Here is a 25745-nt window from a genome sequence, read left to right as displayed (position 1 = left end):
TGGCAAGAATTCAGAATAAACACCCTAGCCTTGCTGGATTCAGGAGCAGGAGGCAACTTTATTGATGCTAGCCTACTTCAGGGGCTAGGAAGGCCGGTTATTCCCTGTAAACCGGCTCTGCAAGTGACTTCCATTCATGGCTCTACTCTTCCCCAGCCGATTACTCATCTCACCCTTCCGCTTCGGATGCAGGTGGGCCTTCTTCATCATGAGGAGATACAGTTTCTTATTTTACCTCAAGCCATTCATCCTGTAATTTTAGGTATGCCCTGGCTGCGGCTGCATGCGCCCTGCATAGACTGGCCTTCGGGAGAGATCAGTCAATGGAGTATTCGTTGTTTTGAGACCTGTCTGACACCAGTGCACCCTCCTCCTACTAAGGTGCCAGCTCTACCTGGAATCCTCCATCCCTGTGAGGCCTGTCTTCCGAGGGAATATGATGATTTTTCTGATGTCTTTGATGCCCAGGAGGCGGATTCCCTCCCACCCCATCGCCCTTTTGATTGTCCCATTGATTTGTTGCCAGGCACGATGCCTCCTAGAGGAAGATTATATGCCTTGTCCCGGGATGAATCTGCAGCCATGCGGGACTACATTCGGGAGAATCTTCGTAAAGGATTCATTCGACCGTCTTCTTCTCCTGCCGGGGCGGGGGTTTTTTTTGTCTCCAAAAAGGATGGGTCCTTGCGACCCTGCATTGACTATCGAGGGCTTAACAACATCACAGTCAAGAACCGTTATCCTCTTTCGCTTATCCCGGAGCTTTTTGATCGACTCCAGGGGGCGGTTATTTTTACTAAGTTGGATCTCCGAGGGGCCTACAACCTGATTCGTATCCGCCAGGGGGACGAGTGGAAGACTGCGTTTAATACTCACGAAGGTCATTTTGAGTATCGTGTCATGCCTTTTGGTCTTTGTAATGCCCCTGCTGTGTTTCAAGATTTCATCAACTTCATTTTCCGGGACCTCCTTTATTCTTCAGTCATTGTTTACTTGGACGATATTCTGATCTTCTCTGCTTCCCCTCAGGATCATTCCAGGCATGTGCGCACAGTACTTCAATGGCTCCGGGATCACCGACTGTTTGCCAAATTGGAGAAATGTGCGTTTCATCAATCCACTATTCCTTTTTTGGGACATATTATCTCTGCTGTTGGATTACAAATGGATCCTGCTAAACTACAGGCTATCCGTGACTGGCCTCTTCCCCAAGGTCTCCGGGCTCTGCAGCGTTTCCTTGGATTTGCTAACTACTACAGACAATTCATTCCCCATTATTCTCTCATCACGGCCCCTTTGACAGCCCTTACTCGGAAGGGTGCGGATGTTCGGCACTGGTCTCCAGCTGCTCTGGAAGCCTTTTCTACCTTGAAGACGGCTTTCTTGTCTGCATCTGTGCTCCATAGTCCTGATGTCACGAAGCCTTTCATTGTGGAGGTGGATGCCTCTGCTTTGGGGGTTGGGGCTGTGCTGTCCCAGACGGCTTCTTCTGGTAGACGACACCCTTGTTTTTTTTTTTCTAAGAAGTTTTCTCCAGCAGAACGTAATTATACCATCGGTGACAGAGAGCTGCTGGCTCTGAAGCTCGCCTTTCAGGAGTGGCAATACCTGCTGGAGGGGGCTGCTCACCCTATTACAGTCATTACTGATCACAAGAACCTGCTTTATTTGCAAGATGCCAAACGCTTGAATCCCCGGCAAGCCCGATGGTCACTGTTTTTTGCTCGTTTTACCTTTCACTTGGTGTTCCGTCCCGCGGAGAAGAATATACAGGCGGATGCTCTCTCCCGAGCTTTTGATGTACCAGAAGAACCTGAGGAGCTCTATCCTATGCTCAATCCTGCTTGCCTTTCCCCTACGGTGGGGGCACCCGCCTGCCTTAAGACTCCTGTTCCTGCCCGGTCTCATCGCAAGGTCCTTCAGTGGGGTCATTCTGCTGCTTTTTCGGGACATTTTGGGTTTCGTAAAACCTATCATCTTATTTCCTGCTATTTTTGGTGGCCGCACATGGCTCAGGAGATTCGGCAGTTTGTCTCTACATGTCCTACTTGTGCCCGTACCAAGTCTTTGCCAGGCAAACCGTGGGGGCTTCTTCAACCATTGCCGGTACCCCAACTACCTTGGCAGGAGGTCTCGATGGACTTTATAACTGATCTTCCTTGTTCCAAGGGCAACACGATCATCTGGGTGGTGGTGGATCGTTTTTCCCGCATGGCGCACTTCGTACTCATGTGGTCCCTGCCATCCGCGACGGCTCTTGCTTCCCATTTTATCCAGCACATTTTTCGGTTACATGGACTGCCGCAACGCATCATCAGTGATAGAGGTTCTCAATTCACCTCTAGATTTTGGAGATCTTTATGCTCAGCCTTTGGGGTTACCACGCATTTCTCTTCAGCTTACCATCCCCAGACCAACGGCATGGCAGAGCGTACTAACCAGACCCTTAAAGCTTTTCTCCGGGCCTTCACTAATGCTCGTCAAGATAATTGGACTGATCTCCTGTCCTGGGCTGAATTTGCCTACAACAATAGTTTCCATTCTGCTTCTCGGACATCACCCTTCTTTACTGTTTTTGGACGTCATCCTCATCTTCCACCTCCGATTCCTTTGACTGAGGCCTCTCCAAGTGGCATGAATGGTGGTCTACCCTCACCACCATTCATGCCACTTGGAGGACGGTTCGTCAGCAGTTGGGGAGGGCGGCCGCACGGTATAAGCAGTCTGCTGACCGGCTTCGATGTGCCGCTCCCGTATTCCAGCCAGGACAGAGAGTATGGCTCAGCACCAAGTACCTCAAACTTCGTCTTCCCTCCCTTAAGTTTGCTCCTCGTTTCATCGGTCCATTTTATGTGCAATCTAGAGTGGTGACGGTGGTCTATCGTCTTCACTTACCTGGTAATCTTCGCATTCACAATGCTTTCCATGTGTCTCTGCTTAAGCCTTTTCGGACTTCCCACTGGCATCCTGCACCAAAGAAGATTCTGGTTCCAGACTCTGACCCTGATCCTGAGTTTGAGGTAAAGGAAATTCTTGATTCTAAATTCCAAAGAGGTCGATTATTTTACTTGATCTCGTGGAAGAACTTTGGTCCTGAGGATAACTCCTGGGAGCCAGTTGATAATATCCTTGCCCCGATTTGTTGCACGCGTTCCACTCTTGTTACCCTAAAAAACCAGGACCGAGACGGAGGAGGGGGGCTTACGGGGTGGTACTGTCACATCCCTTACCTGCGCCGCCCTGCCTGCAGTGATGCCTCGCTCCGTGAGCAGGAGAGAGCGGGGTATCGCTGGCTATGGGTGGCGTGTTCAGGGAATCTTGCCTGCCTCCTGGACGGTGCCGGTTCACCGCTATAGTGCTGTGGCGGCTGGAGAGCGCCGGCCATTTTGGCAGCGCCGGCGCTCACAAGCTGGAGAGTCTCTTCCGGGTGCTGGACCCGGGAGCATGGAGAACGCCCCTTCTGGGTCCGGATTGGCTGGTCGCGGCTGGACTCCGCCCTCTCTCTGTGACTAGCCTATCCAGAGCCCTGGGGCTGGTTGTTGGCTCCACCCCCCGGACAGCTGATGGTTGTCTTCCTGATGGAGGGGGCTATTTAAGTACAGACGCTGGCAGAACAACTTTGCTTCGGCTTCTGCTTGTGTGGATACCTGAGTTCTGTGTGTTTGGATTGTTTACCTGCCTTGAACCTGTTTGGACCTGGACTTTGCTTTTGCCTGCCGCCTGCCTTGAACCTCTGTTTGGACCTGGACTTTGCTTTTGCCTGCCGCCTGCCTTGAACCTCTGTTTGGACCTGGACTTTGCTTTTGCCTGCCGCCTGCCTTGAACCTCTGTTTGGACCTGGACCTTGCCTTTTGCCATCTGTCTGCTGTCCATCCTGCGTACAGTCCTGCCTTCCTTTGTAAGTTCCTGTCCTGACTCTCCAGGTAAGATCAGAACTGTCTGGCTGCCAGACGTTGTTTGGCACAGGGGCTCACAGTTCGTGGTATAGGCCTGACAGCCTCAAAGCATTATTTCTATCTGACTCGAAGGCGAAAGTTACTAATAGAGTAGTACGTTCAGTAATAACCTCCAAAGAGGTTTCCAATAAATCGGTAAGGTTTTGAGACACATTTGGTACATAAGGTAGTTTCAACCCAGTAATATAATATGCCTTTACTATTGGAGGAAATAAATCAGATGGTATTCCCAAAACTTCCAAAAAGAATTTTCTCAACATTTCTATAGCGGGTATCATTGGCGATTTTGGAAAGTTCAGGAATCTCAAATTGCTCCGCCATAACTGATTCTCTAAGTATTCAATCTTCTTCTGAACCTTTTCAGTGTCTACAGTCAAAGGTCCAGAACATACTTGTAACTTTTTAATCTCAAAATTGTTTAACTCACATTTTTCTTCTTGTATCTTCACCCGCTCGTCTAATGTCTGATATTGAAGTGTTATTTCAGCTACTTCAGCTTTTCATGAGTTCGTGGATTGTTGCACTGTCGCGCTCAAGGCCTGGATTGCTTCCAGCAGAGTTTCCAACGTAACGACGGCAGGTCTCACAAATCCGCTAGAGTTCACCGTGGGAGTTGCCTGAATAGGGGAAGCCTGGGAAAAAATTTCACTCATACTTCGCCCTGATGGTAAGTTGTCCGGCGTGGATGATCCCGCTGGGACCCCTGTAGGTGCGGCCGACAACAGCAGCAACTCTCCTTGCGGGACAATCCCTCCGACGGGTCTTCGCGGTGCCGTCTGTTGAGGCGGGCTCAATGAGACCGTCTCAGAGCTAAGGTCTCCAGTAGAACCCAGAGACCCAACCAAGCTTGGCAAGTGTGTTCTCTTTGTTGGAGCACAAAACGCCTCCAACGTAGTCTGTCGTGTGGCTGAAACAAGACCTGAGCTAGAGGGGGCTTTAGCCCCTGTCTTCCCCTTTCTTTTACCCATAAATTCGGGGGTCGGAAAGCAAGCCTCACGAAGCATGGTGGAGGGGTTAGAGTGCTCACAGCACATCTCCTCTCACGGACGCCATCTTGGATCTGCCGTCCATCCTTCGTTTTGAAAATACGTTTTTTGTACGGACCAAATGCCATGGATTTGGTCCTTTCTGAGATGTGCGGTTTTGTTTTTTTGCGATAATGGAAACTAAAAACGGCCAGCTCAGAAATGTCCTAATCCAAGCTATTTGGTCGTGGGAGGGATAACTGTACAACAGTACCATAGCTCTTAGGGGTGAAGGGGGCAAGTGCATGTGTGTTTTAGAGGCCTCCCATTTACCACCACAAGTGTTACAGGGAGGGGGGATGGGCCTGGGTCTGCCTGCCTGAAGTGCACTGCAGTACTCACTAAAAGTGCTCCAGGGACAGGACTTGTTGCTGCTGTATAATCTTGGCACACCAGTCCACACCTGAAGACTAATCTCTCGGAAAAAGTCCTTTATTTGAATAAGCACGTTTACTCACAGTTAACTGCAGATCAGAGGTTGTGCCCCACTGGCAACGAGTCTCACTGGTATTGAGGTTAGCAGTAGGTCCCAGCTGGCAGAATGGTGTACAATGCCCACTTTCAGTAATGTGGGTAACATATGAAAGGGATCTAAAACAGGCTTACAAAAATGTCCACTACCTCATGGACTACCGGAAACAAAACAGGGCACACTCTGACCCAGTAAGCAGGGGGAAAAGCACCATGGGAGTAGAGCCTACTGTGAAGAATAAGGGGCTGTCCTATCCTGGGTAGGCCACTAGATGGCACTGTTCCCCTAAAAATGTCCAGGGAAAATGTCCGGGTGAGTCACTAGAGGGAGCCAGTAGGGGAATGGATATGTGAAGGTTGCTAGGACCAGGGAGAGTCCTGGGGTGGCAACAGGTGTAGGCGGTTATGGGCTGGGTCCTGTTTAGCTATGAACCACTTTATACCCCACCTGAGTTGTGAAAGGAAGAGAAGAGAGCTGGCAACTGAAGAAGGAGGATCCCCTGGAAGGTATTGGCTGCCCTATGGACTTGTGGTGGTCTGTGTGTCCAAAGGAGGCTGAAAATCCTGGGGTAAGAAGTCCCTAAAGCATTAGTGTAAGAACTGTGTGTTCAAAGGAGGAAGGACTGTGTGTCCCAAGTACTTGTAGAGAATGGTGTGTTCCGAGGAGGGAGGACTGTGTGTCCCAGTACTGAGAGAAGCAGGCTGCAAAGCCTGGGGTTAGAAGTCCCCAAAGTATTGAAGTTAGTACTGAGCCCATGTATCTGTGTGGGGGAGGCTCAGTGTGAAGATATGTGAAAGTTCGTAAGCTGGAAGAAGTGTGCCTAGGGGCTGGAATAAAGAGAGGCCTGAGGAATATGCTGTTGGTGAGACCTGTCTGATTTACTGATTGATAACCAGGTCACCCTGAGCGAGAAGGGGTAGCACACTAATCTACATGTGATTTGCATATTGAGAATCAGGTGACCCTGAATGAAAAAGGGGCCCAGGATCTTGAGGTTGGAGTGGTCAGGATGTTGGGAAGAGATTGGCTGGAGTCCTGCTTGGGAGCCAGGGGCCAGTGAGGCCTGCTGGAGAGCAGGAGGCGATGCCTTGTCTTCACATTACCAACTACCAACAGCGTGAGCATTTAACACAAGCTAGTGAAATCACAGAGCCCACTACCCTACACCTACCACAATGCATTGTTGATGTGAATCTGCAGTGTGCATAATAGAAAAGGTGTCACACTCACCCTAGAGCCACATCAGAATCAGGGAAAGGCTGTTACAAGATAAAACACAATCTGCTGTCATGGAGGTGGGTACGGCATTTGAGGCTGGCATAGAAGCTGGAAAAAAAACTTTGTAAAGTGGGTTTTTATTGGTGGGAGGTGGGAGGTGGGAGAGGGTTGGTGACCACTGGGGGAGTCAGGGGGAGTCATCCCCGATTCCCTCCGGTGGTCATCTGGTCATTAAGGCACCTTTTTGGGACTTGTTCGTGAAAAAACAAAAGTGACCCAAATTCGCGCTAAAACGCCTTTCTTTTTTCAATTATTGTCCGAGGACGCCCATCTCTCCTCGGCCGATAACCACGTCCCAGTCCCGCCTTCACCACGCCTATGACACGCCCCCGTCGCCTCTGACACGCCCCCATCAACTTTGCCCATTTCAGTGACAGATTGCAGTTGAAGACGACCAAAATCGGCTTTCGATTATACCGATTTGGGTGCCCATGGGAGAAAGACGCCCATCTCCCGATTTGGGTCGAAATATGGGTGTCTTTCTCTTTCAAAAATAAGGTGGAATGTCCTATTATGTATTAAATACTGGTTAAAAGGTAGAAAACAGAGAGTTGGGTTAAATTGTCAATATTCTCAATGGAGAAGGATAGATAGTGGGGTTTCCCAGGGGTCTATGCTGGAACCACTTATTTTTAATATATTTATAAAAAGATCTAGAGATGGGAATAACTAGTGAAGTAATTACATTTGCTGAGGACACAAAATAATTCAAAGTTGTTAAATCATAAGAGGATTGTGAAAAATTGCAAGAGGACCTTACGTGACTGGGAGACTGGGCATCCAAATGGTAGATGATTTTTAATGTAAGCAAGTGCAAAGTGATGCATGTGGAAAAGAACCCAAATTATAGTTACATGATACAAGGTTTCACACTAGGAGTCACCAACCTGGAAAAGGATATAGGTGTCATCATTGATGATACTTTGAAACCCTCTTCTTAATGTGCAGTGGCAGCCAAGAAAGCAAATAGAATGGTAGGAATCATTAGGAAATGAATAGAAAACAAAACTGAAATTTTATAATGCCTTTGTATCGCTCCATGGTGTGACCGCACCTTGAATACTGTGTGCAGTTCTAATTTCAATAAAGATATAGTGGAATTATAAAAGGTACAGAGAAGGGTAACAAAAATGATAAAGGGGATGGGACAACTTCCCTATGAGGAAAGGCTAAAGTGGCTAGGAGGGGCATAATCGACCGGCGCCGGCCATCTATATGGCCAGCCATCTTCGGGGCCGGCTCCGCAAAGGGGCGGCCCCAACCGTATTATCGAAAAAGATGGCCGGCCATCTTTTCTTTCAATAATATGGTTGGGGCCGGCTAAATCTCAACATTTAGGTCAAATGTTCAGATCGCCAGGGTTAGAGATCACTGGATTTAGAGATGGCTGGCTTCGGTTTTCGGCCATAATGGAAACCGGGCCCGGCCATCTCAAACCCAGCCAAATGCAAACCTTTTGGTCGTGGGAGGAGCCAGCATTCGTAGTGCACTGGCCCCCCTGACATGCCAGGACACCAACCGGGCACCCTAGGGGTCAGTGCGATAGACTTCAGAAAAAGCCCCACTGACAAAGAGTCTTCCTGGTACTGAGATTAACAGTAGGTCAGAGCTGGCAGAATGGTGTACAATGCCCTCTTTCAGCAACATTCAAGGTAAGAACTAAGTTCTCTAACGTGGGCAACACATGAAAGGGTTCCTAACCAGGCTTACAAAAATGGCCAGTACCTCATGGACTACCGGAAACAAAACAGGGCACACTCTGACCCAGTAAGCATGGGGAAAAGCACCATGGGAGTAGAGCCTACCAGCTATCAACAGCGTGAGCATTTAACACAAGCTAGTGGAATCACATAGCCCAATACCCTACACCCACCACAATGCATTGCTGATGTGACTCTGCAGTACGCATAACAGAAAAGGTGTCACACTCACCCGAGAGCCACATCAGAACCAGGGAAAGCATGTCAGAGGATAGAACACATTCTGCTGTCATGGAGGTGGGTACGGCATTTGAGGCTGGCATAGAGGCTGGGAAAATATGTTTACAATTGTGTTTTTTAGGGTGGGGGGTTGTTGACTACTGGGGGAGTACAGGGAGGTCATCCCTCATTTTTTCCGGTGGTCATGTGGTCAGTTCATTCACCTTTTTGAAGCTTAGTCGTGGGAAAAAAAAGGGGCCAAGTAAAAGCGGCCAAATGCTCATCAGGGCTGGCCTTATTTTTTCCATTATCAGCCGAGAGCACCCATGTGTTAACTACGCCCCCGTCCCACCTTCGGTACACCTCTGATATGCCCCCTTAAAGTTTGGCCGCTCCTGCGACTGACTGCAGTTGAGGACGGCCAAAATCGGCTTTCCATTATGCCGATTTGGCCGCACTTGAGAGAAGGGCAGCCATCTCCTGATTTGTGTCGGAAGATGGCCGCCTTTCTCTTTTGAAAATGAGTCGATAGGTCTCTTCAGCTTGGAGAAAAGACGTCTGAGGGTAAATATAATAGAGGTCTATAATATAATGAATGGAGTGGAACTGGTAGACGTGAATTGGTTGTTTACTCTTTCCAAAAATACTAGGACTAGGGGGCATGCAATGAAGCTACAAAGTAATAAATTTAAAACAAATCAGAGAAATTATTTCTTCACTCAACGAATAATTAAACTCTAGAATTTGTTGCAAGAGAATGTGGTAAAAGCAGTTAGCTTAGCAGGGTTTTTAAAAAGGTTTGGATAACTTCCTTAGAAAAATTCTGGGAAAATCCACTGCATATTCTAGGATAAGCAGCATAAAATATGTTTTGCTGTTCTGAGATCTTGCCAGGTCCTTGTGACCTGGTTTGGCCACTGTTGGAAACAGGATACAGGGCTTGATGGCAATGCTTATATTCTTATGTTTTATTAAAGTTAATGAAGCACCCAAAAACAGTCAAGTGAACATTTTTACAAATGTTATTGAAAAAACCCTGACACAGACATATGCCAAGAGACAGACGTGTTGGGTCATTGAGTTTTACATTGAAAAGATTTCATGTAATTTCTACTACTACTACTACTATTTAGCATTTCTATAGCGCTACAAGGCATACACAGCGCTGCACAAACATAGAAAAAAGACAGTCCCTGCTCAAAGAGCTTACAATCTAATTTGAGTGACTCCTGTTTTTTATTTTTCCTGACTTGCTGCATTGGCCATCTCTGCTCCTGTTTTTTTTTTTTTTTTGTATTTCCCTTAGGAGAAGCAGCTTTATTGAGGTATTTTGCATTAGTAAAAATCTGAAAGCTTGAGAAAGTCTAAGGCCCTTATCTAATCAATTGCTGTAATCCAATCGTGAAAAATCAGGAAGTGAATTAGAAAATGTTAGGCCATTTCATCTAAAGAGAGTGAGTTGCTCCAAGTTGTCTTAAAAGTGAAAAATGATCTTTTCATTATGCTATAAATATTTATAGCAAATGTCAGGTACTTATCTATTACAAAACTGAAGCAAAACATAAATCCTGTCTTCCATTTTGGAGACTGTTTACTTAGTTGTTCATGAATATGCCTGCTTTCTTCATATGAAAAATTATGTAGAACATATAAAATAGTAGAAGCAAGAGCTAAAATTTGAAAGGCGAAACAACTCATTTGTTTATATTTGTTTTTAATCACAGATCAGTTATGGAATGATGGATCAACTCTTTGATAACCGAGTAGACTTTCCATTTTTTTATCGTATTGTTCCAAATGGTTATTCTCAGTATCAGGGTTTTATTAATCTCCTGAATTTCTTCAGATGGAAATGGGTGGGGATTGTCACCTCAAATGATGATAGTGATCAGAGGGACACTGAGGAACTGAAGAGGGAGATTATCAGGAGTGGCAAATGTGTGGCTTTTGTGGAAACATTACCCTTGCTCTTCTACATTACAATTAAATACTGGATAACACTAATGGCAATTGTTGACACTATTTCCAAGTCATTGGCCAATGTGGTTATTTTATACAGCAGTACTAGTTACTTGACAACACAAATCTGCACTAATCCATTTTGGCACAAGATTGAAGGTAAATTGTGGATCATCTCTGCTGCCTCATCTTCCCTTACAAACTTAAACGTCCCTGGTAAGATTTCAAATTGTAAAATATTCAGTGGTTCTCTAGCATTTACCATAGCTAAAGGAGAGATTCCAAGATTCAAAGATTTTATCCACAGTATCCATCCATCCACATTCCCAGAACCCCCCTTACTGCAGCTACTCTGGATAGATGCATTCAATTGTGACCCATTGTCCAATTTATCCAACTGCACAGGGCAGGAGATGCTGTCTAACCTTTCACATTTGCAGTTTGATGTGGATAATTTTCAGTTTACTTACAGTGTCTACTCCTCAATCTATGTCCTGGCTCATGCTTTGCACAACATGTACATAGCTAAATCCCAACTTGGGGGGGATCTGAAACAGGAATTCCAGCCATGGCAGGTAAATGCTGATTCTTTTCTACTAAGTATAATGCCATTTTCCTTTATTTTAACATTCTTTGGGCTTGATTTATTAAGGATAAAACTTAGTAAAACTGACTTATTATTAGTAACTAGGGATAGGCAGCCTGAAAATTACAATTTTGTGTTGCAATACTGCTAGGGGTCACTTTTCTACTCAAGAATATGGCAAGAGATCATGCCACAAAATTGGATTCAGTATAACCAGGGATATTCAGGTTGGCATGGGGGGCCTACAAGGGATGGAGGAGCAAGTGGGGTGGGAAGATTACCTGCTCAGGAAGGCAGAGGGTGAACCCTGTATTATGGTAGGGGGAGGGGACCTGAGTTGGGGCATTTTCTCCCAGATCTCAGCCACAGCTGATGAGGTCATGGCTGCTATTCAGCCTACTACACATTAACCTACTCATGAGTCAGGCTTAATATTGGTCTTAGCCACATCACACAGCAACTGAATGGAAAGGGAGGGGGAGACAAGGTATAGTGGTAATAGTCTAGACTATTGTCCATTGCCATCTGACTTACACTGTAAACAGATCAGCTGACTCTTGAACATTTGCTGTCTTTAATTGACCCTAGTATTTTTTTACATATTCTGTAGCTTTAAGTTATATAAGTTGTTTTGTTCAGGTCATACATTATACATATGATTGCTATATGCTCGCTAAAAGGAAAACCCATAAAAGAAATTGAGTGGGCCTTTTACAAAACAGTGTTTTTAGTGCACGCTAATAATAAGTGTGTGCTAAATACTAGAGATGCCCATATATTCCTAATGATTAGCATAAGCTAATCATTAGTACATGCTAAAAATGCTGCCACACCATTGTTAAAGACCCCCTCAGAGAAGCATGCCCGTCTGGGTCTCTGCCAGCTGACCCAGGCAGGCAAGATGTGAATGAGGAAAGAAATACTATTATTAATTGTGCTGCAAAGATCTGGAAGCTGATGTCTTATGCTCCGGGGCTGATAAGTCCCTGGGCTTCCTGCAATATTACTCCTGACTTCACCAATGGTCAGATGGAATTTCCCAGCCTGAGTTGAATAAAGTGAATGAGTCAAGCTATTGCAATTTATTGAGGGGATGTATTGTTATAATTATTATTAGCTGTAGAAATATATTGCATTTACTTTTACAAGTTTGGAGTTAGCTACAAGTAAACTGCATTTTACCTTTTGAAACATTTGTGTGTATTTATTCTTTCCTGGGCTTTGTTCTAGGGTAAAACAAAAGCACATAATGTGAAAAGGGGGAAAGGATAATCAGGGGAAGGAACAGAGAAAGGAGAGGGGGAAGCAGAAGGAGTGAGAAGAAAAGGGAAGGGGAAGGGAAAAGGAAACAAAGACTGGAGGAAGGATGAGAAGGTGAGAGGAAAGGGATGGAAAAGTACAGAGTGTTAGAGATGATCAGAGGGAAGAGAGGAAGAAAATAGGGGAACAAAAATAAAGGAAAACTTGTACATCAGGTTCCTGATTGAGACCTACTGGTTTTATTCCTTTCCCCCTTCAGAATTCCTACTTTCATTTATCTATTAATTCATTAATTCCTTTTAAATCAGTCTTTTATTATATACCTAAGAGACTGAAGATTTAGAAGAATCTCTCCCCCCCTTCATCTTCTCTAAAACATTTTTAAAATATGTTTTGAGTTGATAACTTACTATTCTTATATTTTAGAGTAGTTGGTGAGCCTTTATCTAGAGGATTCTGCTGATTCTCCTTCTAACCTTGAATAAGTAACTTAGGGGGTCTTTTACTAAAGCTTAGCTCAAGATATGCAGCAGGGCTCATTTTATTCCTTTGGGCCCTACTGCTGCTAACTCGAGCTAAGTTTTAGTAAAAGACCCCCTCAACTCCCCACTGCCTTATGTACAGACTTACACCTATATTTACTAAAGTGGGCTTGTTCTGTTAACTGTGTTTCTTCCTCATTCACATCCTGCTTGTCTGGGTCAGATGGCAGAGACCCAGACAGGCACGTTTTGCTTAATTTATTTTATGGTTTTTCTTCTCAGTGAACATTAGTAAATAGTTCTCATTGTATAAAATAGGACAATGGTAAATAATACATCTTAGACATGTTAATGGGGTAGCATATTTTAATAACTCAAACCCAATGCTTGTAAGCCAACTGGTGACAGGAAAATACCTACTACTCCTGAATGTAAATCATGGAATACTTATCAAGAAATGTACTAAGTTATGTCCAATAAAAAAGGTATCAACTTATTTTCTTTTTCATGTCTTATTTTGTTTTATTTCTATTGATTACCTTTAAAAGTGGACTAACTAATTACCCCTGTAAATGTGTTATAAAATATCTGGGATTGAAATATATTTTCTATCAACCCGAACAACTTAAGGTCTTTCTTAATATGAAGAAATTGACACCGTTAACCCATTGAAGATAATTATAATTTAATGTATCAGATAGATTTGCATGTTAAGCATATTTCTTCTTTTGTATATTTCTTTAAATTTCAGATTCGATAGACCTCCCCCTCCTTTTTGTGGTCTAAAGAAGATTAAAATTTTTCCTTTGAACAAATTTTGTTTTATGGGAAAGAATATTGTTTCTCATATAATATATTTTCTGTCTGTATTTCCTGTCAAATGTAACAATTGTTTAATTTGATTAAAATAAAAATATAAATTAAAACAAAAGTGGACTAACACGGCTACCACACCTCTCTACTCAAGATGGAATACTATGGAAATGGCATGGACAGTGGCGTAGCAAGGAGGGCTGCCACCAGGGGCGGTTTGCCGTTGCACCCCCCCCCCCCCCCAGGTGCAGCATGATGACACCCCCCCCTCGGCGCATCAACACCCCCCCCGACCCAGTGCCTACCCTCCTCAGCTCCCTCCAACCAGCTCCTGCACTCTACCTTTAAAGAAATTTCGGAAGCCATGGAAAGGCAAGCCGCAGCGCCTCACACCTGCATGCAAAAGAAGCATGGATCCTCATCAGGCCTTCCCTCATGCTGTCTGTCCTGCCCTTGCGGAAATAGGAAGTTGCGTCAGCGGAGGGCTGGTTTGCCTCTCCACGGCTTCCGAAATTTCTTTAAAGGTAGGGTGCAGGAACTGGTTGGAGCCAGAGGGAGCTGAGGAGGGTAGGCACTCGTCAGGGTGGGGGGGGTGTTGATGCGCTGAGGGGGGGGTGTCATTGTGCTGCACCCAGGGGGGGGAGCTGGCAGGGAGCACCCCCCCCGAGCTGACACCCGGGGCAGACCGCCTCTCCCGCCTCCCCCCCTTGCTACGCCACTGGGCATGGGCTAATTATAATTAAAACAAATACATTTATGCCAATTGTGGAGACTTCAGTCCTCATTTCATTTCATTCCATTTCTAGCTCAACCAATACATGAAAAAGGTTCACTTCAAAACCACGAATGGACGCGAGATCATCTTTGATGCCAAAGGGAATGTGCCAATTTACTATGATATTGTTAACTGGGTCCTGCTTCCCAATGGTACCTTAATTAGTGTCAACATTGGAAGCTTCAATCAAACAGCTCCAGAGGATCATCAATTCTTTATGAATCCAAGTACCATATTATGGAACCCATATTTTAATGAGGCTTGGCATTTTATATAATTTTTCATAGACTATGTCTTTTATTTTAGATATTCTATTCATGTTTTGGATGTCTGAAAACAGGAATTTAGATATCCGTATTCTGATTCAGACAGGAATAGAGAGAGCACAAAATATAGATGTCCAATTTCAGAAGGGGAGGGGCATAGGAGACAGCTCTATGGGTGAGAAAATTCCTTGTATGTGTCCAGGGAGGGGTTATTTCAACTTGCCGTAGCACCCCCAGTAATTCTGAAAAGTTGGCTCCTATGGGGAAGGGAAAAGATGAGTGTTGATATTTAGACCACGTACCAATCAAATCCCACTGGAGGGATTAAGGAAAGTCACCCTGAATGAAATTGGCACAGCATACCGTGCTCTGGGACAGCTTCAGGAACTATGGCTGTGAGTACTTTGTTGTGTTATTCAATAAAAAAAATATGAGAAAAGAAAGAGACTTCAGGTGTGCTGGTATGTCAAGGTGAACTGCGACTTTCAGGTAACAGGAGACTTGTACAGTCAGGGCACTCATCAATGCCCTCTTCCTCCTTCTAAACCTTCTAAAATTACCTGCAGGTCCAGTCAGTGGCCTATGGGGTCACTGTTGAGTGGTGGCAGCCAAGCTAGTGATGTCATCATCACTGAGCACTTCTTCAGCTGGCTTCTGAGAGTGCTCAGTGTTCTGGCAATTACCCTTGATTGGTCCCAGGCCCGCCTGGGGCCCTGCTAGTTCCAGCTCTGTTTCTTTGCGAGGCTGTGGCCTGAAGCTTGGCCTACAGCTTTTCCTTATGCTGTGTTCCAGTGGAAGTCTTCTTCCAACCCAGGGAGTCCTGAGGTGTAAAGGCTTGGCCTACAGCTTTTCCTTATGCTGTGTTCCAGTAGAAGTCTGCTTCCAAGCCAGAGAGTTCTGAGGAGTAAAAGCTTTGCCTACAGCTTTCACCTGATGCTGTGTTCCTGTGAAGCCTGCTTTCAAGCTTGGTAGTCCTGAGGAGTAAAAGCTTTGCCTACAGTTTTCACCTTTGCTTGGGTCCAGTGAAGCCTGCTGCCAAGCCAGCGAGTCCAGAGCCTCCCGTGCCTCAGCTGAAATTCCTGTCGCCCACCGTGAGTCCTTGTTCGCTGTATGCAGCAAGTGGCATTGTGCTGTGCTTGGGACTGTGTGGGCTGGATGATGGGGAGTGCTGCAGGTGCAGCGGCTTAGGCCATGTCTTGAGGTATCTCTGGAAGAGGGAGCGGTGCTTGTAGCTCAGAGGGGTCAATGTGGGCTGATCCTGGCCCTTGGGTGCTGTGCAGGGCCATTGAGTCTTGTGCCTTGGGATCTTCGGCTCGGGCTTTACTATTTTCCTTGCCCACCTTGGGAGCGTCGGCTCGGGCTTTGCTACTTTCCTTGCCTGCCTTGGGAGCGTCGGCTTGGGTTTTGTTGCTTTGTGTTGCTGTCCTTCTGAGCATACAGCTCAGGCACCTCAGTGACTGTTTGCCTGTCTTAAGTGACATCCCTGGTCTTCAGTGAGCGGTGTGGCCCACTCTTGCTTCTACCTGCGGTGCAGGTTCTCAAGAGACTCTTTTCCTTTGGTTTTGCTTCTGCTCCACTCTGGTTTTGAGGGAGCTTGCCGCAGTTGTTCAGCGGCTCATCTGAGTGTACTGACAGAATGAACCTCTTCCTTAATATAGTATATGCAGTAATTAAAAGGAAGAGAAGTAGAGACTTACATTTTCCAAAAGAGGTAACTCAGACAATAAGGGGAAAGAAATCAGAAATAGGAAAAGGTTACTCAAACAGTGCAGTACATGGTTGAATCCAAGATAGAAATTGGGGGAAGTAGTCAAAATTGCAGAGTCTTCTGAAAGAAAAACTAACTGAAGAGGTAAACTGAGGTTATTGCATAAAAGACTCAACATTTACACCAACAAGGTTTCTGCTGACTACATCTGTCATTGGCTACAGCCTTGGATATTAAGGAATTTCAGAGAGATTCATAGGTCCTTAGGAGAACCTGATCAGTTAATGTCTGCTAAGTTTTAGTATTTAAATTTTCAGGTATACAGTTTGATTAAAGGAATGCCAGCAAGTAGAGATGAAAACAGTACGAAAATTGATGAAAATGGTAATAGAATTCAAGAATATGTGGGATAAGCACAAAGTTTTCCTAAATGTAAAAAGAATGAGATAAAATCAACTTAGCTGTGCTATAATGGCAAATCCAGTAGTAGGGAAGAAAGACTAGTGCCGGGCAGACTTATACAGTTTGTGTCCTGATTATAGATAGATAAAGCCTGCTCCTGCCCAATGAGATCTAACAGCATCTTCAGTAGTTAAAAATTAATCCAGTGCCAGGCAGATTTCTATGGTCTGTGTTCTGAAAATGGCAGCTCAAGACTCACAAATGCATATCTTGGACAGACTGGATGGACCATGCAGGGTTTATTAAAATCATCTACTATGTTACTATGAGTGGCATACAAAGGGAGTGAGATAATGAGGGCCACAGAATAGGAAAGAGACCTGGGGACAATTATAAGATGATCTCATTGTGATGAGCCAGTGCAATAAGGCAGTAACTGGAGCCAGAGGATTACTAGGGTGCAAAGAAAGAGGAATAACTAGTCAAAAAATGGAAGTTTTTACAGTATTGTAGAGGCACTGGTGACACCCTCCCCTGCAAGAGTGTCTCCAGTTTTGGAAACCATACTTTAAGGAGAAAGTGGGGGTATTGGAGGAGATCCAGAGAATCACTACCAAAATGATGTTGGATCTGCACCAAACGTCATACGTGATGATTCTTAGAAACTTAAATGTGTATACTCAAGCACAGAGATATGATAGACATTAAAATACTTGAATGGTAATACTATATAATGAAAAAAAACCTTTTTAAGTGTTAAATACTTTCTAGAACAGAGAGGATCTGATGAATACTCGGAGTAGCAGCTGGAAGCTAAAAAGTTTATAGACTTAAGAATGCACAGGAACAGTGAGGATGATTGCAAGCTTTCTTCAATTTTGATGCAGTTCTTTTCTCTACCACCTCCTTTGTTCTACAGCTTCATTGCCATTGAACAAGGCCTGCCTCTTGTGCACTTATATCATGCATGCATTTAAGTGTCTTCTAGAATGTTGTGGATAACAGGTAGCACATGCTAGTTTGTCTGTCTGGCAGTGTATAATGTGAAGTGTGACTGTGTACCGCTATGGATTTACTGCCTGCTTTACTGACACAAACTACTCAGTAATTACTGTGGATTCTTTTGGATTCATATTAGGTAAATGAGTCCTTTATTAGAGGTTCTAAAATCTACAATGATTAAGATATATACAATGATTAAGCTATATACACAAACAATACCTATCTACCCTTATCTAAACCCTTGTCACCTCTCGCTTGGATTATTGCAATTTGCTTCTCACTGGTCTTCCGCTCAGCCATTTCTCTCCTCTCCAGTTTGTCCAAAATTCTTCGGCATGACTTATTTTCCGCCAAAATCGTTTTACCCACACTAGCCCACTCCTCAAGTCACTTCACTGGCTCTCTGTCCGCTTCCGCATACAGTTCAAACTTCTCTTACTGACCTTTAAATGCATCCATTCTGCAGCCCCCCCCCCCCCATTACCTCTCCTCTCTCATCTCTCCCTTCATTCCTCCCCGTAGTCTCCGCTCGCTGGACAAATCTCTCTTGTCGTCTCTCTTCTCTTTCACTGCTAATTCCAGGCTTAGTTCCTTTTCCCTTGCGGCACCTTATGCCTAGAATGGACTTCCTGAGCCTGTACGCCTAGCTCCATCTCTACCTGTTTTCAAATCTATGCTGAAAACCCACCATTCCACCACTGCTTTTGGCTCCTAACCACTACTCAATTCCCCTATCCTTGTTCCTTCTCACCCAGTACTTTCCTCGCCCTTAATTGTCTTGTCTGTCTGTATTTTTAGATTGTAAGCTCTATCGAGCAGGGACTGTCTCTCTGTGTCAGGTGTTCAGCACTGCGTGCGTCTGGTAGTGTTATACAAATGTTAATAATAATAATAATAATAATCTATAAACAATCATTACATCACTGGTCTCTACATCTAAGCAATGCTAAGAGTTCCTAGACCAGGAAAAGAAGCAATACACTATAAACAATCATCACTGGTCCTTGCATCATCCAGGTTCTTATCATCAGCTGGGGGGCCCTGTTCACAGCGAAAGCCAGGAGCTTCTTTGACCAGAAGTTCTACGCGGTGCGTCCACCTATAGATGAGCTTCCCACTTCACTGCCAGAACCCCCCCTTTTTTATTAGGTTTAGAACTCATTTTCAGAGCTAAGGAAAATTACAGATTGCTTGAGAAACAAGCCATACTATGGGAATGTGATCACATGTTTCCCAGTCCGGGTGGCCAGTCTGAACACAAAAACAGGCTCTACCTCCCCCTTCACATACCAAAATAATTAGAGCTGTGTCTTAATGTTCTACATTCCAACTTATTTTCACACAATCAAAGTTAAACAATCATTTTTAAACAGAATTACTTCTAATACAAAATACAGACCCCCGAGTGCACTGGTCGGTCAAGGCAGAGTTCAAAAACAATTACAGGCTGGTAGGTTGGATATGTTCCTTTTTTACTGGGGAAATGTTTAAGGATTTTACAATTAGTATAACAAAAGGTCTTAGAGATGACAGGACAGACAGAGAGTTAACAACTGTGTAGGGAATATGGCAATATGTCTCTCATTCTTCCTCTCTCCAGACTCCTCGCTCTATTTGTTCTGAGAGCTGTGCTCCTGGATACCGAAAAATTCTTCAACCTGGGAAGCCAATCTGCTGCTTTGACTGTGTCCACTGCTCTGAAGGAGAATTCTCCAACACATCAGGTAGACAAAAATGCATCCCAGACAATATTCATTTGGCGGCGGTCAGCATTTTTTTAAACACTGACCATCATGGGCAGAAGGGGCAGACTGACAGTGATCTAGTCATGGGTCCCTATTCACCTATCAAAAATGATTAAACTAGATGGAAACTAGAGGAGAATGGGACCCCTACTGCTGTGGGCCCTCAGGTGCTGCCCCATTGTCCCTACAGTCATTCTGCCTCTGTTAATAAAGAGGTATACGTGGCTGCTGCCCCAAATCAACTAAAAGCAGCTTGTGGCAAACCATCCTAATCCCACAGATCACAACCTGAACTACTGCTGATAACCCACAGCCTCCTGAGCATCATCCAACCCACCCCAACCCCCACTGATCCCCCTGGTACTAGCTTTAGGCAATAAATCATCCCCATTACCCACCTAAGTGGTAGCTGATCCTCCAAAACTTGCTGGGCATATTACTACTACTTAACATTTTTAGAGCACTACTAGGGTTACGCAGCGCTGTACAAATTAATAACTAAGGACGGTCCCTGCTCAGAATAGTATAGTATAGTGTCAAAGTTGAAGCAATCCCCCTTTACAGTGAAGCAATAGGGATGGGAATACCATGAGCTAGCGTCTTGGGAACAAGATACACTAGAGCAAAGGTAGATGTAACCTAAACTGGAATACTAAGAGTTAGTCTTGGTGGCTTTGAAACACAGCTTAAAGCCACATATTTAGTAATCTTTAAAGCAGGTAAGGGCACCCCAAACCTGAGGATCATGGCAGTTACAAAATCTTTCAGATTGCACAGAAGTGGGCTGTTGTCATCCCACACAGAAGTAACTGAGCATAATGAATCAGGAGCTGTTCCAGGAGGGATTTCAATGGGTAGAATCAGGAACTACAAATCCTCCAATGCTATGGCATGTACATTTAAAACTGTGAAATAAACAGAGCACATCAGTGATAGATACACACATACATTAATTGCAGAGTTGGAAACTAGTATATTGCGTGACACAGGCCGTGGGCCGTGTTTCACCCAAAGGGGCTGCGTCAGGGGCTACAATGAAATACAATATTAAAACCAATAAGTATGTATAAAACATATACATGTATATAAATCATAGATAAAAATGATAATGAAAATTATATATAAATAAATAAAACACATTGTCAGCAAGCACCTCTCCGTGCTGTCCGCTCTCGACCTGCACCTCTTCGTGCTGTCTGTCTTCACTCACACAATTAGGGATAATCCACCTCCTAAGAGGAACTGCTTCTGCTCACTTGCAAAAAAGTAATTATTCACAGTACCAAATTTATCCTGCCGAGTACTTTATTACACCACGGTACCAGTGGGAAAAACAGTATGTTCACTGTACCACAGCTGCTGGTCTCCGTGCACTTTGCTTCCCTTTTCAAACACACCAAACAAACAACAGTTCAGTCTTAGAATTAGCTAAAGACTTGGGAAAACCTGTGGTTCAGTCTATTCCTCCGCTCCTCTCTGCTACTGCCTAAGAGTTAGAGGCATTTTCACCACCCTCATTTGCCAGACACCAACACTCTGACAACCTCCCACAAACGTTCAGACTGACCTCCTTCAGGTAATTAATTCCCACAGTTCCATGAAGCCAGACCGCATCTAGGCATTGTCACTTAGTGGCCTCAAATCTCTGGCTTCTCTCTCTCTGCAGTCTCTTCCTTTTCCACCGCCCTTTGTCCTGAGCAAAAGAACTCCATTTGCTCCTCACCCACCTCTTTCCTTTTGCTTTCTTCTCCTAGTTCAATCTCCTCCCACTCCATGGAGTCTTCCCCCACCCTCTCTCCCAGGTGCTGCTCCTCCTCCTGATTATCCTCCATCTCCCAATCACCCCCTGATTCTACTACCTGCTGGGAGTTGTGGTACTGTTTCTCTTGTTCCCTTCTTCCTTGCAAGTGTTGCTGGGCTCTGTAGTTCTCTTCCCTTTTCATCAGTCTCCTCCTCCCTTTTCCCCTCTGAGGGTTTTTATCCTTTCCCCGCTTATTGTCACTATCAGCTCTTCTCTGCCTTCCTTCTACCTACTCCTTACAACATATATAGCTAGAATATAAAAATATGTAATAAATAACATATCATGTCTACTTAGGCACATAAAACAATCAGACATCTTCTAATATAATAATTCACACATCCAGCGTTCTGAAGCTGACTCCGTGGTAGTGTGGCAGTAAAGCCGTGTAGTGTTCGTAGGGTTTGTAATCGCAATCCCGATCACTGCCCCGCCCTCGAGGGAACTCTCGGCACTTACTTCAGTTTTCCCTTCTCTGTCTCTCAGCTCTGGTCCCACCCTTGCAGAAACAGGAAATGAGGGCGGGACCAGAGCTGAGAGACAGAGAACGGAAAACTGAAGTAAGTGCTGAGCCTGCACGCTTTTTACTGCTGCTTCCGACCGCTGTAACCCTGACGAGGTAAGTCAGGATGACTTTTAAAATTTGGAGGGAGGGGGCCTGGAACTGGAAGGGAGGGAGGGACAACAACCCTGGAACTTGGAGGGAGGGACGACGACCCCTGGAACTGGGAGGGAGGGGGGACCCTGGAACTTGGAGGGCCCTGGAACTGGGAAGGAGGGAGGGAAGGGGACCCTGGAATTGGGAGGGAGGGAGGGAGGGGGGACGCTGGAACTTCCCTTAAAAACATTAATGGCAGAAGGTGATTACCTTGCTAGTGCCCATTTCATTTCAATGAAACGGGCTTTTTTAAACTAGTATATAATAAAGGGCAACTAGGACACGTACCTATACTGTCTTCTTCACTATCAAAAAACTAAATGGTGTGTGGGCTATTCTCCACCACAAAGTCCTTGATATGCATTTTTTATTACATTAGTTATTATATATGAGGTTATTTATCAACCCTGTCTTTTATTTATTATTTTTGTAGTAATCCATAGTCCACCAGATCAAAAGTTGTGGATAAATCCAAGGATAGTAAACAACAAATTTGACCTGATCAATATGTAAGCAAACCAATAAGGTGTCAACTCAACAGTAGACAATCAAAAATTTGCTGCAATGGAAACCAAATCATTTATATTTGTGCACAACACTCGCTGCAACTAATTTTCATAAAAACATGGGAAAATGCCTCAAACACCCAAATGCTTACTTATTTTCAGTCTCTTCAATTGGGATAATGGATTTTATCATTGGTCAGAAAAACCTAGGGGCCCTTTTTCGAAGGCACGCCTAAAAGTGGCCTGCACTAGTGTAGGTATGTGTTTTGGATGTGCACAGGTCCATTTGCTCAGCATGCCTGGAAAAAAGGTGCTTTTTTTGTGCCGGAAAATGGACACGCAGCAAATTAAAACCAGCATGCGTCATGTTTGGGCTGAGACCATATCACCACCCATTGACTTATCGGTAAGGTCTCACACGCTAACTAGGTAGTAAGCGGTCAGCACATGTAAACTGCCAATTACCACCGGGTAAGCGCCACATGTTTTGGGCATGCGTTAAAATGGAATTAGTGCCCGGAGCATGCAGTAGCCAGGCAGTAGTTCCAAACTGACATGTGTTGGACGTGCATAGGCACCTATGCGCCTTTGTAAAGGACCTCTCAATGTGTTTTCAAAATAAACTTTACCTTATTCAAAAATCTGATACTCTTGTTGGTATATTATAATTTAAAACATTTGTCTTCATTATCTTTCATGCACAATCGCCAAAAACAAATTCTTATCAAACACTTATTCTATTTAAATAAATTCACAAAACAGTTGAGTACTTAACTGACACCTGATAATGGTCCAGCCCATTTTACTCTTAAGGCTTCTTCAGGGACTGTGATTCAACAATAAAATACCAACTAGTGGTTGTATTTCTTTGTATGCATACAATTGTAGCTAATATGTCAACCAACCATCCCCAAGTTGACCCCTTTCATTGACCAGATCAAGGAGGCCAAGCTTCCAAGCCTAACACATCCAAACTAATCAAAAACATCTGCCCCTTCCAAAACACAATCGCTTCCCAATCAATTTCACTAACTTACTAAAGACTTTCCAAGAGGTGATCCAGTTGGGTTTCTTCTTTGACCCTGCACCACTATTCTCATGATCTGTATGAATAATGTAGATGAAAGGGAGATGGAGGAGCTTTCCCCAGATAAGGCATGGAATCACAGTTCAAAAGAGGCCAACTTACAGGAGGAGGAAGGAAAAAGTTGCAAGAATGTTTACCAATCATGCAGCTCCAAAGGGTGAATCATTGGAATAGACATTGTTTCAGAAATGCTTCTAATGTCCATTCCAGATGATGTCAAGTTGAGAGGGCTCAAATTTTAACCAATCAGGCTTTGGACCATAGATTGAACATCCTTACTACAGGGTGGACCAGAAGAAAGAAAACCTCTGCAGATAATGCTCAAAATATAAGAATTAATATGTCATTTCCTCTATAGATGCAGAGAACTGTATGAAGTGCCCTGAAGATCAATGGCCAAGTGAAAAGAAGGATCAGTGTATCCCAAGAACCATAGAATTCCTTTCCTATAATGATCTTTTGGGAGCAACTTTGGTTTGCACTGTTATTCTCTTCTCCATCATCACAGTTGTAGTACTTGGAATCTTTATTAAATATCGAGACACTCCTGTGGTGAGGGCCAATAACCGGGATCTAAGCTACATCCTCCTCATATCCCTGATTCTGTCTTTTCTTTGCTCTATGCTATTTATTGGCCATGCTGGAAGAGTATCTTGTTTGTTCCAACAAGTGTCTTTTGGGATTATTTTTACTATTGTTATTTCTTCTGTGCTGGCAAAAACTATCACAGTTCTCCTTGCCTTCAAAGCCACCAAACCCAACAGCAAGTTAAGCAAGTGGGTAGGTACAAGATTCTCAAGCCATCTAGTCCTTCTCTGCTGCTTGGGTGAAGTTGTGATATGCACTGCATGGCTGCTTATCTCGCCTCCATTTCCAGACTATGACATACAGTCTGAAAAAGGGAAGATGATACCAAAGTGTAATGAAGGATCCACCATTGCATTTTATAGTGTGATTGGATACATTGGTTTTTTGGCTCTTCTAAGTTTCATTGTGGCTTTCCTAGTCAGGAAGTTGCCTGACAGTTTCAATGAGGCTCAGCATATCACTTTCAGCATGCTGGTGTTCTGTAGTGTCTGGGTGTCCTTCATCCCAGCCTACCTGAGCACCAAAGGTAAATACATGGTGGCTGTGGAGATATTTGCCATCCTGGCTTCCAGTGCTGGACTGTTGGGGTGTATATTCTTCCCCAAGTGCTACATTATTCTGCTCAGGCCTGAGCTGAACACAAAGGATCATATAATTGGGAAAAACCTTTGTAACAAGGTCAAATAGTAAAGAAAGTGTCTGTTTGACCATGGTTTTCATGCTTCCTCTAGTCTATAAAAATGTTTTAATATGTACTGTGTTGACACTGTAAGTAGTATACTACATTATAATATACATTGTTTTCTGAATACATTTATTACTGTCATTGTCTATTGCCTATGTTTTATTCTTGCTGTAAATCATCTTGAGTGAACTTACATAAGTACATAAGTATTGCCATACTTGCTTGGACAGACCAAAGGTCCATCAAGCCCAGCATCCTGTTTCCAACGGTGACCAATCCAGGCCACAAATACCTGGCAAGATAAAAAAAAAGTACAAAACATTTTATACTTATCCCAGAAATAGTGGATTTTCCCCATGTCCAATTTAATAATGGTTTATGGACTTTTCCGTTAGAAAGCCTTCCAAACCTTTTTAAAACTCTGCTAAGCTAACCACCTTTACCACATTCTCCGGAAACAAATTCCAGAGTTTAATTACATATTGCAACTTCTTCAGAGAGGGATTAAATAAATCCCAATCTATTAATTAGTCAATAAAGAGATGCTTGCTTTGAATTAGGTAGGTAAATAAGTTTTATCCCATTCTATAGAGAGCAGACATCAGTGCTTCCTTTAACTGTAGTTCACTTTAGAGACAAACATCGGTGCTTACTTTGTCTTTAATTATATGACTACCATAGGCGCCCCGTATAAGAGGCTTGGGGAGGCTAAGCCTCCCCAGCCCAATTTGACGTTCCCATGGCTGCTGCCCTCACAAACGCAGGGCTTCCG

The 25745-nt window shown here is 44.2% G+C and overlaps 1 protein-coding gene across 1 annotated transcript; it reads left to right on the top strand.

Annotated features, from left to right (window-relative positions):
- Window positions 1-14568: 14568 nt before the first annotated feature.
- Window positions 14569-24975, top strand: LOC115458182 (vomeronasal type-2 receptor 26-like). Its single transcript, XM_030188043.1, has 3 exons — window positions 14569-14784; window positions 19504-19627; window positions 24059-24975. Exons 1-3 carry the CDS (start codon window positions 14569-14571, stop codon window positions 24973-24975), a joined length of 1257 nt encoding a protein of 418 aa, XP_030043903.1.
- The last annotated feature ends 770 nt before the right edge of the window (window positions 24976-25745 follow it).

The sequence above is a fragment of the Microcaecilia unicolor genome, chromosome 14, assembly GCF_901765095.1.
Source record: "Microcaecilia unicolor chromosome 14, aMicUni1.1, whole genome shotgun sequence".
NCBI classification, from domain to species: domain Eukaryota; kingdom Metazoa; phylum Chordata; class Amphibia; order Gymnophiona; family Siphonopidae; genus Microcaecilia; species Microcaecilia unicolor.
This window is presented reverse-complemented; position numbering and strand designations above follow the sequence as displayed.